This window comes from Coccinella septempunctata, chromosome 1 (assembly GCF_907165205.1).
Source record: "Coccinella septempunctata chromosome 1, icCocSept1.1, whole genome shotgun sequence".
Classification (NCBI taxonomy): Eukaryota; Metazoa; Arthropoda; class Insecta; order Coleoptera; family Coccinellidae; genus Coccinella; species Coccinella septempunctata.
In genome coordinates this window covers 67,131,964-67,152,481 of record NC_058189.1, presented here as the reverse complement: position 1 = coordinate 67,152,481, position 20,518 = coordinate 67,131,964, and the positions used below count along the sequence as shown (strand labels likewise).

General features: G+C 36.7%; 1 protein-coding gene and 1 long non-coding RNA gene across 6 annotated transcripts in view; one reads left to right on the top strand and one right to left on the bottom strand.

The window, feature by feature from the left end:
- Positions 1–20,518, bottom strand: part of LOC123318168 (epidermal growth factor receptor) — a 132,172-nt gene that overhangs the window by 15,212 nt on the left and 96,442 nt on the right. The window contains exons 1-2 of one of the 5 annotated variants that reach the window (XM_044904804.1): positions 18,950–18,968; positions 9,286–9,640 (exon numbers count right to left, since the gene is read on the bottom strand). The exons of 1 other annotated variant lie outside the window; for it this stretch is intronic. In XM_044904804.1, coding sequence (XP_044760739.1) covers positions 9,286–9,523 — 238 coding nt within the window. In that variant the 5' untranslated portion in view covers positions 9,524–9,640; positions 18,950–18,968. Of the gene's footprint in view, positions 1–9,285; positions 9,681–18,949; positions 18,969–20,518 lie in introns of those variants that run through there. 3 more of the 5 variants (XM_044904803.1, XM_044904812.1, XM_044904802.1) reach the window with 3 other exon arrangements.
- Positions 12,626–20,518, top strand: part of LOC123318229 — a 58,465-nt gene continuing 50,572 nt past the window's right edge. The window contains exon 1 of the long non-coding RNA XR_006538271.1: positions 12,626–12,792. This is a non-coding gene — a long non-coding RNA (uncharacterized LOC123318229). The remainder of the gene's footprint in view (positions 12,793–20,518) is intronic.

Sequence of the window (20,518 nt, the reverse complement as noted above, 5' to 3'; positions counted from 1 at the left end):
CAATTCATGGAGGAATCTAGGAGATACCAACAGGATGCTGCAAGAATTGTAGTGACGGCCAAAGTTGCCCATACGGGGAACGAAAAAACCTTCATCAGATACTTCCACTTGGGAATCTTTTCCGACCTAGGAACAATCCAAACATCATAATCATCATTTATGGGCGGGATCACATCAAGAGCATTTTCAGCTTTGTCTATTGGACGCTGAATCAAGTCGCATGTGTCGTGAATAAGGAGGGTTTTAGGATACAAGTTGATATTGTCCCAGTCAATGACTAGCCGACGGACATCGAAATGCTTGTAATAAGGGGTCACCTTTAAGAGGTCCAGGATGAAGTCTACTAGTTCTATACTTAATCCACGGTTTCCATTGGAAGTGCAGTTCGGATGGCTGCAAAGAACATAAGGCGCTCTTAAAATCACGCAAATCGTGAGTATTCGGGTTTTTTTCGCTTTCTCGTAAGCCAAGCTCAAATCCTTATCGATGGGCTTCACATTTACAGCACAATTTTCAGTTGAAATGTCCGAAGTATTCAGGAATATAACCCTGGATATATATTTCCTCTCTAATTCCTTCGAAACACCAAGAATATCTGCATCAATCAAAATAAATAAGGCTCTTGGATTGTAGTTGTTCATGTTTTCGGTCCATTTCAATGAGCTATTATTTTTCGACATATCAACCAGATACACGTCCGGACTAAAATCAAGGTGGCCAACATAATTATTTGAGAAATCACCTGAAAACCTCTGTGCTGGAATATTAACTCTATAGTGGACAGATAGGGATGCCAAACACTGCATATCGTCATCGATGAGATTTTGAAGGATTGCAGTCAAACATTGGACTACGTCGTATGCTTTCAGAAATGTTAGGAAGCTACTGCTGTTCATGGTTGCGCTTAAAATGGGGTACGTAAGTATTGCTTTACATATGTGGTACAACAGAAGAAATTAACAATGCAGCTTGCGTTACGACCTTTGAATATTTTTTTTAAACAGCTCACAATGACATTTAATCGTATAATTTCCACAGTATTGACAAACCAACATAAAAATCGGAAAACTGACTGAAAAAGTTTGTTTTCATTATAAATCGACAAGAAACAGACTGGATATTTCCGTTGAAACGGAAGAGGCTAATGAAATGAACACAAAACCAATAACGATCATTGATTACACGATGCAGGGTTTTTACAACTTGTCGACGAAAAAAAGATTCATTAGAGATATGCTACAGAATCATTTGGCCCCATGGAAATATCAACATAAATACATAATAATGATAATGGTTTTTCCTACTCCCTTCCTATTCAACTATGCGTTTGTTGAAATTTTACCAATTAAAATCTCTATACATACAATGGCCCAACAAAAAACTGATATAGAACTCGGGGCAAAACTATTGGCGCTAAAAATTAGCAAGGTTTACTTTTGCAGAATGAAAACTGTACCTATCTTCCATATATGTATATGAAAAATCTAGAGTCATTCGGGGTAACTGAGCGCAGTGGGTAAGTGTGCGCAGTGCGTATATCTCGACTATGCAATGTATGAAAGAGGGGTTCATTTGGGTGAAGCAAGGGCGCAGAATCGCCATATTAGTTTTTCATAGGAGTGCGCCGTGCCACGTTTCTTTAACTTTTTATTTGCAATCAATCAAATTCACTAGTTTTCTTGTTAATTTTTAGCATCTTTGCAAATTCTGCCAGGTCCAAGTTCCGAGTCCCTCAGTGTTAAACAATTTTTTATTCTATCGTGCTCATATTAATCTAAATATATAATAAAAAAATTTGGGTTCTCTTAGCTGCTTAACTCTATAAGAACGTCAATTCAAATTTTGGCTTATGGGGAAAGTGTGCGCGGGTAAGTGTGCGCATAGATTCATTATAAGGGCATTAGTTCAGTGAGGAATAAATTATGACATTGTTGATTTTCTTGGTAAGACTCGATCAATATTGTCCTATTTTTTCAGAAAAATATGAAGAGCCACCAACAGGGGAATGTATCAAGTGTTGTGTTCACCAAGAATTGTGGCACGAACAATAATGCACTGCTTGTAAAAAGGCGCTCCTGTATTGACAATAAACAGCATTTCTCTAATATTGTAACATTTTGATGACATTATTTTGTAATTTGTTTTGATTGTGTGGTTCACAAAGCACTGCGTTCACTTACCCCGTGAGGGTGCGCACACTTACCCGCAATACGGGGCAAGTGAACGCACTCCGAATTTCTCTACTAAATTCTTTTTTGCGGAAAGAAAACGTTTTTGTTTGTTTGCTTTTCGATGTTTTTTTATAGATTAGAAAATTCTCTATCTCATGAATATGTTTTAATTTTCCTAGCTTCAACATTTGAAACAGGGTATGGCTTGAAAGGCAAAAGTGCGCACAGTTGCCCTGAATGACTCTAACCCTTTTTTCCATAGTTCATTCTCATAGCCCTCTCTTCGATTATATATAGAAAATATTTTGAAAATTCCAGGAGGAAACTAAGAATGAAAAGGAATCATGAACTGCTCAATTTAATCATCTAACAATACATGTGGCATTAAAATACAGATGCATAAAATTATATTTATAGGGTTCTAAGGTGATATTTCCAAGTGATGTGGATCTAATCTAAAAGCCCCTTTCTTCAGTTATATCGAAGTAGGTTCATTTCCTTCTTGTGACCTCGAACACGAAGGCTAAACCTGCGATGCAAACACCGATAAGCCAAGACGCAAAAGGACCAAAGAGAGTTCTCATATTCAATTTATTCAAATTGCCGAAACTTTGTTCAGCTTCATCGAATGTCTTCTCGTATTTCTGGAGCAGCCTCTGGATGAAGCCGTGGTCTCTCAGTGAAATTATATACGTCCCCAACTTATCGATGAAGGGGTGACCACGTACGTAGTTGAAACCAGACAAGCATTTGATGAAAGGCGGAGAGAGAGTTTGTAGAAGATTTCTGCCGTCTTCGTTTATATAAGCCGAAAATTGGTACACACTTTCAGCATAGGATACCAGAACTGCAGTGTCCTTACGGAAGGCCACCAAGTCCAACCAGTTTACTCCGAAAATTTCGGTTTTCTGGGTGTAATTTCTCATTCTAGAATAAGAGTCTTCCAAGAACCATCTTCTAATCTCTCCAAAATGCAGATTCAACTTTCTGTCTAGTACATCTTCGACTGTTTTCAGAGGCGGTTCATATAAAGGTGCACCAAGAAGAAGAGCGGACAATCTGCTTTTATACATCGTTGTTAACGTGGTGATAGTGAGAAATAATCCTAGGAGGAGAAGAAATTGAGGCACATGGAGAACATCAACCTCACAAGGTTGCTCTAAGAATATCCTGAATATGAACACCAATTTTTTGATCAGACCACGTTTCTCCTCGATACGTGTACCTGATTTGATCCTATTCGTTGACGAATCTAAGAGATACCAACAGGATGCTGCTATTACGGAGGTGATGGCCAAAGTAACCCACACTGGAGATGAGAAAACCTTCATTGGATACTTCCACTGAGGAATTTTGTCCGATCTAGGAACAATCCAAACGTCATAATCGTCATTTATCGGTGGTATCACATCAAGGCCCATCTCAGCCTTGTCTATCAGACGCTGAATCATGTCGCAAGAATCATTAAGAAGAAGACTTTTGGGAAACAGGTTGATCATGTCATAGTCGATGGGCAGCTTTCGGACATCGAAATGATTGAAATACGGCACCACTTTGAATAACTCCAGGATGAAGTCTATGAGTTCTATACTCAAACCTCTGTTACCGTTGGAAGTGCAGTTCGGATAGCTGCAAAGAACATAAGGTGGTCTTGCAATTAGGCAAATCGTCAGTGTTCTGGGTTTTTTCGCTTTCTCGTAAGCCAAGCTTAAATCCCTATCGAAGGGCTTCACATCAGCACAATTTTCAATGGAAATGTCCGGAGTATTCAGGAATATAACCCTCGAGATATATTTCCTTTTTAATTCCTTCGAAACCCTAGGAATATCTGCATCAATCAAAATATATAAGGCTCTTGGATTGTAGTCATTCGTGTTTTCGATCCATCTCAAGGAATTATTGTTTTTGGATAAATCAACTAGATATACGTCCGGACTTTTATCAAGGTCGCCAATATAACTATTTGAGAAACCACCTGAATACCTCTGTGCTGGAATATTTACTCTATAATCGGTAGATAAAGATACCAAACACTGCAAATCGTCTTCAATAAGATTTTGAAGGATTGCAGACATACATTGAACTATCTCGTATGCTTTTAGAAACGAAAGAAAGCTACTGTTCATGGTTGTGTGTGAAGTTATGAACGTATGTATGTCTTTATATATGCGGTAGTTTTTTGTTTGGTTCAACCGTAAATGAACGACAAGAACTAATTAACCTTGCAACTTGTTCAGTCCTTTGACCATTGCTTTTACACAGCTCAATATGCCTTTTTGAAAGCGGTAAATCGTATTATTTGTACTTGTGTTGACCGAAAAAGATAAAAACAGGAAAACTGAATGAAAAAGTCTGTTTTCATCGTGGATTGACAAGAAACAAACAGGATATGCTGGTTGGAACGGAAAAGGATAATGAAATGAACACAAAACAATAATGATCATTGATTTCACGATACAAGTTTTTACATCTTGTCGGCGAATAAAAGATTTATTAGAGATAGGCTATGGACTCAGTTTGACCTATTTAAATATTAACATAAATACATCATAATGATGATGGTTTTTTCCTGCTCAAATAGGCTCTCGTTGAAATTTGGCAGTTATCAACACTTTTAGAGACATAGGAGGTGAGTCGATGATCATTTTAATATAAACACAATGGCCTAACAAAATGATACAGAAAAACTTGTTGCGGCAAGAAAAGTTAAAAAGTAAGTAGGTAAACTTTTCCTTTTTTCATAGCACTCTTTTCGATTAGATGTATTTTTATGTGAGAGTTAATTGAAACCAATTGACTGAGCTGTCAAATTTCATCCTCTCACACATATTACATTGAATCAATGAAGATTTTGCAATGGACTGAAAACAACAAACACTTTGAGAAAAAAGCTTAAATTCAAAAGACTAACCATGACCCTGAAAATTGTGTCTTAAATTAAAGAAATACTCTTCAGATTATTCTTTATTGCCTGGGAAGAGCTTGAAATGATGCAAAGAAACCGTATTCGCCAATCGGTCTAAATGAGGACCACCGAACTGTAAATTTAAGTGTACAATTGCGGTAAACCGATGGCAAAGCGAACATACGGTAGATATGTGAGAGATCCTGTATCATTCATCAGCACTAATTGCAAGCAGACATTCTTTCGAGATTATAAATGAAAGTAACACCGGAGACCTTTTTCGAAACCAGTCGATATGAACTGACCCAAATAGTGTCGGCAAAATGGAGGAAAGTAATCAAGATTGTGCTTTTAACATTTAATTGGTTCACATTCGATAGTGCGCGTTTCTACTATGGACGTATGAAAGGTTAATTTATTTATTGGACGGTAATTGCAAGTCGCCTGTTGCATCAGAATGCAATCTTGGCTAATAAGGCCGGACCGGAGAACGAAATTGAATCATTATACCATTTTGGGGAATCCAGAAGACTTTCTGCACCTCTTCCTATTTAGAAGTACAATTTTCTTACATTTGGAAAACAGTAGATCCTACCAACAATGTTACCAAAAATCCATCAGCTCAAAGATGATAATCCAGAATTTGAGAAAGATATCTTACAGAACTAACAGCTGGATTTTATCAAACAGATCTCAACATATCAACTCATAAACCCTTTCGAAATTGATGTTGATCGAAATGATCGAAACTAACATTGTAAACATGAGAAAAGATAGAAATCTTGGCAACACTCATACTAAGATCTACTCGAATAACTCATCCTCATTATCTTATCTATTTCGGAAAGAAACTACTACCGTTTAAGTGTATGTATCCATTGGTATTCACACCCAGGGTTTGACAAAATACTGTATTTTGTATTTTATGTTTCAAATACTTTTTTTAATTCGTATTTTAAAAATGACGAGAAATATGTTGTATGCATCAGACCTCCATTTTCAGACAGGAGGAATGAATATTTCTCGAATTTTTGAATCAAAAACTGTTTATCCATGTTCACACAAAGAAAAATACCCAAGAACAATAAGAAATAACGTCCTTCCTACTAAACTATCCTGGCGTCTATATATCGTACGTCAGTTCTATTGTTTTCAAAATGATTTAGGGTCGAACACAAGCATGTAGAATTCATATTCAGTGAATATCGACTTGAATTTTATTAGCCAGAATAGGAATCGGGATATTGCATTATTATACAGACTGACGACGGGGAGAGAATCTAATTCATAAACAATATAAGGAAATGCATGATTTCAGAAGATTGTAGAAAAACAGCAATGAATAATTCTTATCTACGTATAGAAGTAGCAACAACAAATTGCCCCACATGAGAGTGGGTCTCTCAATCCAGGTAAGAACTCCCAAAAAAGCATCGAAAAAAGCCTCTTTCAAAATGATACTTTCGAGAAGCTACCTGAGAATTGAGTAGGGGTTATTCTCTTTTACACCTGGCATCTACGAAACGCAGTAGCTGAATATCAATACAGTTCTAGTTCCACTTCATTATCTCAGACTTCATCAAAAACGGATCTACCATTCTTGCTTTAAATATATCCACCTTTCACGCTAGGCAAGTACCACACAATAAACTTTCTCATGTTGGCAGAACGTAGTAGAATCTAGGTTATGCATCGGTTTAAAATTACATCCACTGGGCATATTTACAATAATAATTCTGCGAATGCAAACAAGTTTTGTTGTTTGTATGGGTAGAAATGGCAACTGACAACTTGGATATGAACCTTAGGCTAATTCCAGTGTTTCACCACGATACGTTTCAAATTTCAAATAGGTGTATGGGCTATAACTAGAAGAAAAACATATGAAGGCTTCCATGGGATTATGCCAACTTTAGAATATTTACATTTTTTAAAATCAATTGTTTTGTTTTCAATATCAATATGCATAACTTTATTCGATTTATTCGATTCGACTACTTGACCACTCTAGCATAAATTAAAACTTCAAATCAATATTGGGAACATTATTTCCAAACACTAAAATGGTTTATGATGTGAAAATGAAACATAGGTTAATAAAAACTGATTCAGGAAAAGTTTATTAGTTTCGAAAGTAGAAAAAGCTTCTCTATTTTCAGGAACCAAGTGTGTAGTCGATATGATATGAATGAATATTTTCTAAAATTGATCTAATTTTTATTATTCCGTAGTGAATGTAAGTGTTTCGTTCAAACTTCTATTTTAAAACTTCTGATTTTTCTCAGTTTTCTCATTCAAAAGAGTTTCTGAGAATGACTGGTATGAAAACGTATATTTATAATATTCAAATCAAATTGCGAAATTTCTTGTATGATTATAGAGTCCCTTCCTGATATAAATAAGAAAATATATATTTCTCATTGTTCCTGTACAAAAACTGTTCCATCTACAAATCAATGAAGCTGTGGATATATTAATCTCTAATTAATAACCTAGCATTATGGTTATTAGGATACCCCACACTGTAATTTATAAATGAATAATTTTCGATATCCTTTCTGACTCCACATCCAGCATCCTGCACTGTTCTTTAAATAAATCTATTAATTCCCATCCCATGTTTACCTGAGACTACCACATTAGCTCAGTTTCCGATTATATAGTATCAGTTTCATGGGGTATATCCACCCCTTCATCTGTCATGCCTGATGTTGGAAAGGATGCTGTAATTTTGATGGTTCTGAATCATTTTCTGACGCAGCATATTGTGGAGAAAGTTCTCAAGACTAATAAAAAAGGTAAAATGTCATAGAGACAACCGGAGTTGATTTGAATTTCAAATAAGTTAATTTTTTTTCGACGAAACAAAAAAGTGTTTTTACAGCGAAATAAGATCACATGTTACTCAACTATTCGAAGAATTCACAAAAATCCTTACAAGAATCATTCTTTTGTGCTCTCGAAGTACAATACTTTCTTTCGTCAGCAAAGAATAGATGTTTGAACACAAAAGGCATCCAAATACCTGAGTGGAACACACTTTCATGGACAAAAACAGGGCGTTTGGGTGTGCGATATTCCATAAGGGGAGTTCAATTCTATTTGAATCATATCTTTTAACCATCATCATCACAGGTTGGAAAAGTTGCTGAGAAAATATTAGAAATGAATCGAAAATATCCATCAGTTTAAACAGAGTGTGAAAGAATAGTGGCGGGAAAATGTGAAGGGTGAATACCAGTCAAAAAATAGAGTGGTTCTGTTATATAATTTTTAATTCTTCTTTTAAAGTTTGTTTCTAGGAAAAACAATTATAATTGCTTTTCAGGTGTAATCTTTAGGGGGCTGTATGCAAGAAGGGGTAGCTCAAACAAAGAACAATTTTATACGAGAGGCCCACACTATTTTTTGATATGGAATTACCACTCAAGTTTTTTCACAGCTATTCATTTACGCTCCTATACAGTGTAAAGAGTGCAGTTTTTCGAGTTCCTCTAATTGAGGATATATCATCATGAAAATACTCTTATTTCATCACTTGTACAATATATGTTTGTTACTTATTTATCATAAGAGTAGTTAAATGTGTTTTCATAGTCTTGTTTTTTATTGGTTAAAAATGTTTCAACGATAAAAAGCTTTCCCTTATGATATACTAGGAAAATCTTCTAGAAAACATATGAAAAAATCTATTCATCAAGCTAATTTCTCACGTACATCTAAAAGAATACGTGTACAAGAATGAAATTTAACATTATACTCCCACATTTTGACCTGATTTTACTCAACACATAAGTTCCCATCTCATAGAGAGTTCTTTTTTGTTTGTAACTTTTTCGTGTTGTGTTCAACACAGTTCTATCGTCATGTAAGAGATTATTACATGGAAAACAAGGATGATTTTAATTCACTAGGGATTAAATTTCAAGTAGTCTTCTATTCTATCAATATCTTCTCCTCACTCATTCCACAAAGTCGATGTTGTGAGTATATGGAAGGATAAATTTAACACCATATCAGCATACTTGGCTCGAATTGAAGTTTTTTAAATACATTAATTTCATCTTCTTTTTTTTTACTATTTCATTTTGCATCTTAACATTTATTACATGGTAAACAAGGATGAGTTTTGGACATTAGTTTTCAATCTACTTTCAAATGCTACCGCTGTTTATGCAGATCTCTTCGCTACTTTTCGTGAAGACTCACTTTTTCCCTTGTTGAGGTTCCTCTCCTGGCTCCTATCCCTAGCGTAATCCCTAAGGGTAACCGACCTATCTCTGTCCTGTATGTGTCTTTGTAAACTCTTTGCCGCGTTAACGCTAACATGATCGCCCTTCTGAGCACCTTTATGTCTTTTTCCACAGTCCACACTCACAAGCACAAGGAGAAAGAGCACTCCTACGAGGTGGTACCTCGATATAGTTCCCATACCTGGGGACATCATCCGCGGTACCTCGCGGGTCACATGGCTCGCGGTCCGTCTTTGGTTGCGGTCGCCACAATACTGGCGGTACCATCAGCGAGGTGGTTCCTTTGGTACGTCCCGGTATCTGGCATCGTGCTGTAACAGAGAGAGGACTTTGGTTAGTTTACCTGAGCGAGGAGAAGAATAGGCGCGCACAGGTGAGATGCGTAGTCGGGGTGGGTGTCGGAGGCGAGCGGCAAACGGAGTGGGGATGCCGGACAAATATTTGGCACATTTTCTCGTGATACGAATGTTGCTTGAATTTTAAGTGCTTGTATAACGGAAATCGGAATTTTTTGTGGGGATAATTGCGAACGCGTGTTTGGGCGTTGCGCCTACCCAATATCACGTATATTGGGTTTATCGGCGGGGTTTTTTTGGTTCAGGGTTGAGTTTGAGGGGGCTGCGAAATTAGATCGTGTCATATTTCGCCATAGTATTTTCTGACTAATGAATGGGCTTTCATCAAGAATTATATTGAATACCGAGGTAAAACTGTACGAGTCTATTGTACAGGGTGTACCAGATTCGATGCTCACTGAAGCATCTCGAGAACTATAAGTCTCTTGTTTTTTCGAGATAATTACATATGCAAATCATAGATATTTTCATTCGTTCTCGAGTTACAGGGTGTTTCTGAAAAATGACTGTTTCAAATATTTAGCTATATCTCGGTTTATGTTCGAGATATTCGAAAAATTCTAAATCATTTCATTCAGTAATTCTTATTATTATTGCACGAAAAATAAATGCATATTCAACAGTCGCTATTTTTACATCTAGCTACTTATACAGGGTGAGTATTTGACTCGTACAAATATTTTAACAGTAGATTCTTGAGGTCTAAAGAAACACTTTTTGCCTTTACCATTTTTTCCGAATCGGCTCTGTTAAAAAGATACAGGCTGTTGAAAAACCATAAAAATGTTATTTTTATGGTTCTATCGAATGGTATGAATTTCGGAATATAGTTTTTCATTCATTTGATGAATCTTCTTCGAACACAAGATGTCACCCACGTCTTTCAGTTTTCTATTTATGAGCATTACTTACCATAAAAATACCAAAAATTCAAAGAACGCAACTCTTGAATCTGAGTTGGACCCTATCTAATGAATATTTGAACGTTTTGTGAAATAAAATTTTTTTTCTTAATATTTTATTATCATTTATTTGATGAATGTTTTTCGAATACAAGATATCACCCACGCCTTCTAGTTTTTTCATTATGACCATTACGTACCATAAAAATACCGAAAATTCAAAGAACCCTACCCTTGAAACTAAGTTGGTCGCTATGAAATGAATATTTGAACGTTTAGTAAAATGAAAGTATTCTTCATATTTTCTTGTATAATGCGCCGTTTTCGTAAAATTTGATGTTCAAAAATCGAAAAGTATCTGTGAAATTTTAAAAATTGGGTACTCTGGCTGAATACAACCATGTTTAAAAGATCCACATTCTGAAGGTAATGTTGTTACTCATTATGAAAACTTAAAATGGCCATATCTTTTCACCATTGTCAAAGTCACACTAACCTATGAAAATTGTCTTATTATTCAAAAGTGAAGCAGAAAGCAGGAAATAATTCATTTTTTCTCATGAAATTCATATTTAGGTGAATAGATACATATGACATATTTTTGAAATCACAAAACAAATTTGCGGCAAGATGAAAGAACTCTCAACTATAGTTTACATTCAAAAAATCAGAAATCCCTGTCTCATCTTGAAAATGGCTGAATCGGAAAATTCAGTGAACTCATATTCGTATTACAGGCAAAAGTGGCTGTAGAATGTAATAATTATTTTCCGTACGAGTACGAGTTGAAACAAGCCAGTTATTCAGCATTATTGAAAATGCTAATTTCTCAATTTCTGTTCATAACTCAAAATTTAGAAACGATAGGCCGGTTCTGTATTCTTCTAGCTCCTATTTTCTCAAGATCCCCACAGTATAGTCAACGATTTTTGCCCATCCTGTACATCCCTTCAATTTGGTGCATCATTCTCAGCACCCCTATACAAGGTGTCCCAAAACTAGTGAATCAAACGACACACCACGATAGAGTAGATCAAATACTATCGAATGATACCAACATTAGTTGAGCGAAAATGAACCGTTTCTGAAAAAACCTAACCTAAAGTTGCCGATTTTCGAACAATTTTTTTCAATCAAAAGGCCAATTTGTGATTAAGGATAGCGTTTTTCTCCCATATTATCACCCCTATAGAGGGGGTTTATTCTGAGTAATAAAAATCATGTAGAAAAAACAATTGTTTTGTTTACATTTACTTAGGTTATCGATTAACTACTTAAAATAATTTCAATTAGGGGAGATAAAACAATAATCTTAGTTCAATATAATTCAAAATCGATATCCTTTTCCACAAAGTGGCCCTGTGATTAAGAAAAATAGTTCGAAAATCGGCAACTTTAGGTATTTTAATAAAATTCTGATTACTTTGGAAAGGCTATATTTTCGTTGAATTAATGTTGGTGTCTTTCGATAATATTTGGTGTACTCTATCGTGGTGTGACGTTTGTATCACTAGTTTTGGGACACCATGTATGTTTCGAGTTTTTTCTTCACTAGTTTTCCTATATCCTTTTGTGTTTCGTGAAAGATCTTCACATACAATACTAGAAATGAAATTGAAAGGTTTAAACTTTTCTAATTTGTCTTAACTCATCAATTAACGTTCTCGTTACTAACCTGTTACTAACCCTGGCCAAACTATGCCAACTTTTGGTAGTCGTTGTGAAACGCTGAATGTTGCCTCTGATTTGGAAAACGCAGATTGAGAGATATCAAGATGAATTTGAAATTAACAAAATTTTCATCGGTTTTGGTTCGAGGCTCTTTTCGACGAAAAGCCAGGAATAAATGGGCCCTTTCCTTCCAAATTTCATTCTCATTGTTCTCGGTATCCCGGTATAAGTCATTAACGATTAATCAACGATTTGTGCCCCGTCATAAGGCAGCGTTTTTTATCAGGCCCCGGCCACGGAGTAGCCGTAGGGCCCTGTAGATGGCAACTTCGTGAGTTGCGAAGCTGAAGTTTTCGAGGCGGGGCCATTCGACTGTGTTATTACAGAGATAATAATTTCGAATACTCATTTCGTGTAACGATTTCTCGGGCGCGTGATTACAGATTGTTCTCGGAGATATTACCGAAGGATTGGGCACGGGATTCTGTGGTACAGCGGCTCGGTCAGAGACTGATAGAGAGCATACTTGCAGAGGTGAAGAAATAAAAGTGTAGGGGTCGACAAGTTCTTGAAAATTTCAAGATCTTTTCTCGATTTTGAGACAAGAAGTAATTTCCCAATTTCAAGAAAAGACAAAAAATTTTATGTACAGGATGGGCAACATTCGTTGTCCTCTGAGAACTATAGCAGCTAGAAGAAAACGGATGACACATTTTCTAGCTCTTTTTGGGAAAAACAAAGAATGGTGAAATCCGCAGCCTCCTACGATACTTCGTTTTTGAGTTTGACAATTTCGCAAAGTTCTCAACTTTTTTGTCTTTGAAGTTACGAATCTGAAACTTGAACATTCTACAGGCACTTTTTTACGTAGAATCCACTGATGAGCTCAAGATATTTTTTTCATTTAGAAATCATTAGGTAAACTTTCATATTTGTAAATGCAAACTTTTATTGAATTTGTTCTTTTTGAATTGGAAAAAATCTTTTATCAGTAGATTCTACGTATGAAAGTACCTAAGAAGGTTCAAGTTTCAGATATGTAAATTCAAAGACAAAAAAAGAGAACTTTTCGGAATCTTCAAAATCTCAATTTTTGTTTATAACTTCTTCTGTTTTCAGATTTGGATTAGTCATGAAAAAAGAGCTCGAGAATGTGTCATCCGTTTTCTTCTAGCTGCTACCATGAATACGCTTAAAAGTTTTTATTTGTGAGAAATATAACATATTTTTTAATATCAAATACCTATTTCAATTTATTGTACACATGTTTTTGCTAGAAAAATGTGAATAGAAAATAATCAATGATAATCATGTTGAAACTTCAATTGGAATCTAGATTTCCAATTTTAATTTTCAGGCATACACTTTTTTTGTGTTTATAATTGGTTTAATTCGGTATGTGGTATAATTTTGGCTCACTTATTATTTTCGACGTACTTGTGTCCACGTGAATTTCGAAAGAATAACAGCCACTAGTACCTACCACTATCTTGCATTGAATATTGCTGCTACTTTTTCCTTTTACTGACGTTTTCGCAAACAGGGTTTCAGATTCATATTTATCATTTTCACTCGCATTAGTCGAAATCTTTCTAGTTTCACTGATCATTCTATATTTTTACTTGAACTTATGTTTCTGTCTTTTGCTTGTTAGTGAATATTCTGAGTCAGAATCGAAGCCAAATGGCTCAGCAGACGTTCTGTTTACTGAGGAGTCAATGTCATTTATGGAAAAATAAGACTACCACTTAGTGATAATCAAGATTGGAGATAGAAAGAAGTTGCAATTCATTTCAAAGCGGATTAAAAGGGTGATGACGTAGAAGGTGGCGAAGTCATGTTCGATTGACAGAACTGGGTCCATTAGCAGTGGCGTTTCGATAGATAATACTAATAGGTAAAGTTAAAAAGAAGATGATTTAAAATAACTTCAACTTCTGTGCCAAAACGTTGTTGTTATTTAAATTGTTTGATTATATGACAGTTAAGCCAATGCTTGCTTATGTGACGTGGCGTGTTGATATACCCAAGGGAGCCGAGTATTTTCGATCTCCTATTGAACCTTCTTTCTATATTTTGTCGGTAATGATAATCACACTTTATAAACGGAGTAGAGAGTGCAACTGCGTGACGTCATTTTGAGAAAATAAATTCGCACGAAACGCAATGAAAAGTTCGCCAAGGAATCACCATGTACGGTGAAATATCAAGATCTTAAAGTTTCTTGAGTCAAGACACGATTTTTTGAATTTCTTGACTTTTTCTCAAGAAGAGAAGCTTGTCATTAAGACAAGGAGGGGTCTTGTCGAACCCTTATAAATACACGAGGACTGTTCTATGCATGAGAAGAAGAATTATTAGGACGATAAGTGCAGAATTCATGTCCATAGAAGGAACTTTGAAAGGTCAGCTTAAACAGTCCACTTTTGGAAGCCTTACCCCCTTATCTCTAATATTCCTTCATATATAGGGCAAAGTTTCCACATTGTTTTTCAATTTGAACGACTTTTTAATCAAAATAAGATATGTTTTATGGAATATGATATAATAATGATATACATATCTTGAAATTGTGGTGGAATTTGGAACCAAAAAATAGCTTTTTTCACGTGAAATCCGGAAAATTTCCAAACTCCATTAAAGTGACAAATCAAACTGAATCCACCTAAGCCAAACTTGTAATTTTCCAAATGAAATTTCGACTAAACCCAGCATCAAGTCCCAGCAGAACCTCCCATTCGGTCCGGCCTAAAGGCAATTATCCCAAATCTATAGGTGTTCCAAATAACAATGCCGACAGATCTATCTCGTACGAAATTACAGTTCACCTTTCCCAGTCAGTTCTACGAAATTCCGAATGAGAGGGGAGTCCATACACGATTTTTATTATTGGATCACGAATCTGAGACAAAGGTGAGATTGAAAGAAGAAGTAGAAGAATCCGAACAAATTGGTCCCCAGTGTTTGACTTATTAAATTTCTCCATTACTAACCCCAGTAAATAATTTTTACCTGACCTCTGGCAAAATTCCATATTATTTCATCTGCGAAGTCCCCCTTTAAGTTTGTGCGAAATTTCTCACGTACGAGCAACAAAGACGAAAATTGATTACGTCGCTGATTACAAAAGAATACTCCTGTCGGTCATTTTGCAATGTTCATAGTTTTTTGAACCCGAACGCCGCTGCTTTAGCGTTTGTATAGCGACGATTTAGATGTTCAACATGGATTTATCGAGTGTATCCATCGTTGGGTCAGCTAATTTCAAAACGAATTGCGAACGTGCTACGTGATATTTTTATTCCGCAGGTTCACGTACAACCCGAGACTTTCGGTGTATTTTATTTCATAGCAACGATCTTGTTTCGGCTGCGACAGACAACCGTTGGGTTATGGCCACTCTGACCACTTATGTACAGAGTGTGAATGAATAGGTGTGATGGAATTTAACGTGATTCCCGAATCTTGTGTGAAAGAAGAGAAATGAACAATTTTCAAAATACTGAAATGCTGATAAGTGATTTAATACTTGGTATTTCCACCCCATGAGTTAATTACAGCTCGGCAACGAAGGTTCATACTCAAAATGAGTGATCTTAAAATGTTCTGATCTAATCCTTCCCAGATTCCTCCGAGTTGGATTCCTAAGTTATTAAGAAGAGCTGGATGATTTTCTGAACTTCTCAGCCTTCTATTGAGGTTGTCCCAAACCTGCCCACTCGGATTGAGATCTGGACTTCTTGCTGGCCATTCCATTCGAGAGACTTCAACCTCTTCAAGGTACTCCTGAACGATGCGCGCACGATGGGGTCTGGCATTATCGTCCATAAAAATGAAATTTTCACCAATGTATGGGGCAAATGGCACTACATGCTCTTCAAGAATGTTCCTTATATACTTATCAACATTCATAACTCCATTATCAACGATCACTAGGTCTGTGCGAGCAGTCAAAGATATTCCACCCCATACCATAATCGATCCTCCCCCGAAACCAGTAGTATTCAGGAAATTGCACTGAGCATATCTTTCATGTGGACGTCTGTATACAAGGGAACGTCGATCACAATGGTAGAGGCAGAATCTAAACTCATCTGTGAAGAGAACTCTTTCCCAATCGGCCTCTTCCCAATGGATATGCTCTTTCGCAAAATCCAAACGCGCCCTTCGATGGGCTGGGGTAAGAGCTGGGCCTCTTGCGAGGCCTTGAATATATTCTCTGAGACGATTTCTTATGGTCTGAGTGCTAATTTGCACCTCATGAGTTTGCTCAAGCTGAATTTGAAGGAGGCGAGCGGTTGCAAACCGTTGTCTCAACGAAGAAACTCTCAAGTAACGTTCTTGAATGGCAGTTGTTACCCGTGGTCTACCCTGTCCTGGTCTTTGGACACTCATACCTGTCTCCCTGAATCGCTGCAACCTTCTGGACACACTTGTATGGGAAACTCCAAACCTTTCTGCAATTCTTGTGTATGTCCACCCTTCTTCTCGCAAAACTATCGCTTGGGCACATTCCTCTTGGGTCAAATTGGGTGTTCCGCGTTGCATAGCGATCGAGTGTAGAAAATCAAACGAAAGAAAAACTATTGATCACTAGAAATGATCGAGAACACCTGATTTTAGAATGGAGCCAATACATTCAAAATCTGATAATATCATCTTATTTTATTCCTGCTGGGAAAAAACATCTGTATTGAAGAAAACCGTTGAGAGTGGATAACATATTATAATTCTGATAAAAATAATTATCATTGAGAACACCTTCAGTTGTAGAATAAATTTAAGATTTCCATAATGTGCGTTAATTTTTTTGCGCGCTGTATTTGTACGAATCAAAAACATACACCCTGTATACAAGGATTATTCATTATTAATCCTTGTATTTCAGACGTTGGGAGAGAAATACTCCCAGGATGCTGTCCACGACTTCTGCAACCATTTAAGTTTCGTGCAGAACCTCGACCTTTAGTTATTCGTTGTATGAAACGAATTTAATCTCTAGCAACCAACAAAACAACCTTCGACCATTGCCAGAAAACAATCCGCCGAAAGCAAATGAGATCGATAAAACGGTCAATTTTCCGTCCAGATCAGCTCTCCTCGTCTCGCCCATAGCTTCGTCCGCGAGAACTGTGGGTGAACGTTATTATTACTTTTTCATTCCCAAGCGAGATAACTACGAATTTCATGAAAACGATATTCAGAATCCGGTGGGCGGTTAATACGCCATGCAATCTCGATTTATTGATGCAATTTCATGATTGATAACGAGCGCTGGGCGCCAATTAGAGATAAGTGGTCTGTTTTAGAAGAACGGTATCGGGCAGAGCTGTGGAAAACAGAAAACAGAACGCCTGGAAAGAAGCTTAGCGCGTCAGAGGCTGGATTGAACTGCACCGCGCTGAAATTGACGTAAGTGAATTACGCCGAGTTATTTACTAGGAAATCTGCCTTATGCAGGGCGAGTCTTTGACTCGTACAAATATGTCAAAAGGAGATTCTTGAGGTCAAAAGAAACAGTTTTTTCCTCTACCATTTTTTCCGAATCGGCTCGGTTTAAAAGATACAGGCTGTTGAAAAACCTTAAAAAAAGTTATTCTTAGTCATATCTCACAAACGGTTTAATCGAATGAAATCAATTTCGGAATATAGTTTTTCATTTATTTCATTGATCTTTTTCGAACACAGGATATCACCAACCTCTTCCAGTTTTCTCCGTATGACCATTACGTACCATAAAAATACCAAAAATTTAAAGAACCTTACTCTTCAAACTAAGTTGAACGCTATCTAAAGAATATTCGAACGTTTTGTGAAATAAAAGTATATTTCATATTTTCCCGTACAATGCGACGTTTTCGAGTAATTTGATGTTCAAAAATTAAAAAGTATCTGTGAAATTCCAAAAATTGGGTACTTTGGCTGAATACGAATCTGTTTAAAAGATCCACAGATGTGTAATATCACAGATTCAGGGCCAATACTGGGTGAGAACATTGAGTATTACCCCAAGTACTCAATGGTGAGACACAGGAGGTTCTTCAAAAGTTTTTTCCAATGTAACGTAAAATCGTCTTTGAATTTGTTTAACCTTGCACTTTGAAAGCTGATTCTTGGACTCCGAATCTTAGTAGTCCTTTGATTCAAATACTTTTAGGGCATATTTATATATTTTACTATTTATGATTGAAACTACAGTAAATATTAGTGATGATTTGTGGTCAGTGCCTATACTGCGTCTAAAAATATATCTTCTAATATTAAGTACTTTGTTTATGGTTAATAATTTCAATACTGCCAAATGTGCGTCTGTCAACTTTGACATATGACGTCAGATTGTTGCTCCGTTTCTGTCACCAAATGTCCACAAACAAAGACACTTTTTTGCCACCAAATAATAAAAAAGTTGGGACGCTAGTGAATAAAAACACTCATTTCTAACAATTTCATTAGAAATATGTAAACCAATTGATACCGGGTGTCCCATATTTGATAACTAGTCGCTCATTTGATCTTTGAAGAAACACATGGTCATCACAGATGACCATGGAGCCATCTTGAACATCGATGGGCCATCAAACACGAACCGACCGGAAATTCTAATTTAAAAACCAGGCTCAAATGCAGGAAATACCTACTGGCTACTTCCGCCACTCGAATTCTTCCCAATTATAGTGAAACTTTTACTCACGGTTAATCAGAGCGTAAAACTTGTTGCCCTGGGTTGTAAACAATAACAAAAAACGCAATCTATGCGTGTTGAAGATACGACTTGAACGTCATAGATATAGAAGCGCACGCCAAGAATTTCTGGGGTCAGGTTCATCGCGACGTTGCCGAATAAAAAATGTCCGATCTCGGGATGTCGAATTTACGAGATCGAAAAATCGTTCATTTCGTGACAAATTGCGTGTAAACACGAAAATCGAGTTGCCAGCGTGGGTTGGCGCCTTCTGTTCTGTCTGCTTTTTCTGCAGCAGTTTCGTTCCTCACCCAACGTTCAGATCTCCTGTCGGGTGCTTCAAGATCTCCAGCTCTGCAGTATCGGGCGTTATATTTATTAGACCTACGTCTGGTCAGCATTCCAGGAGGGCGGCATGGTACCGAGTATTTTGGTGATTTTATAAAATCACCTCCCTACGAGGATGTATTGATATCTAGTTAGCCTAGACCAGTTCCATGGTTAAAAAAAAGAATAGCAACGAACAATATCTCATTAGAAGTGTCAGTGTGACGTTTGAGGTCCAAAAAGTAAACCAGATTTACGATATAAATTAAAAGAAAGAAGATGTCCACCGAAATTGTGAAAATCGAAAAATTGGAGTATCGAGTACCTCCATTTGAAAGGGTTACAAGGTAAGCAGATTTACGAAGATATGCTTAATACCCTTGGTGATCAATGTCCTTCGTATGCGACCGTGAAAAATTGGACTGCAAGCTTCAAAAGAGGTAAATTTTCCATTGAAGATGATGACCGATCGAGAAGGCCAATTTCTGTGTCACACCCCGAAAATATCGATGCAGTTCATGACATGATTTTATCAGACCGTCGAATTGAACTGAAACGGATATCTGAAGCACTGAATATTTCATACGAACGCGTTCATCATATAGTTCACGTCAATTTGGACATGAGAAAAATTGCTGGAAAATGGATCCCCAAATGTTTGAATGTTGGCCAAAAGCGTGCAAGAGTAGAAACGTCGCGTTCGATCTGTGCTCGATTTGAAAACGATGTAGGCTTCTTAAACCAAATTATTACTATGGATGAGACTTGGGTACATTTATATGATCTAGAAACAAAGCAACAATCTTGGTTCTCCAAGACCTAAGAAGTTTCGTGTCCAAAAATCTGCTGGAAAAGTTCTCGCTTCAGTTTTTTGGGATTGCCATGGAGTAATCATGATTGATTTTCTGGATAAGGGTAGAACAATAACCGGAGATTACTATTCGACATTACTGACCACTCTACGGGAAAAAATTAAAGAGAAAAGAAGCGAAGAGCTATCCAAAAGGTGTTTTGTTTGTGCAGGACAACGCCTCTGCACACAAATCTCATGTTGCCATGCAAAAAATTCGTGATTTAGGGTTTAAATTACTAAAACACCCCCCTTAATCACCAGATTTGGCTCCATCCGACTATCATCTTTTTCCTCAACTGAAGAAAAGTTTAAAAGGTCGTAAAATTTTCTTCCAACGAGGCGTTAATAGAAGCAGTGGAGGTCTGGTTTGCAGAGCAAGAAGAAACATTTTTTTTTGA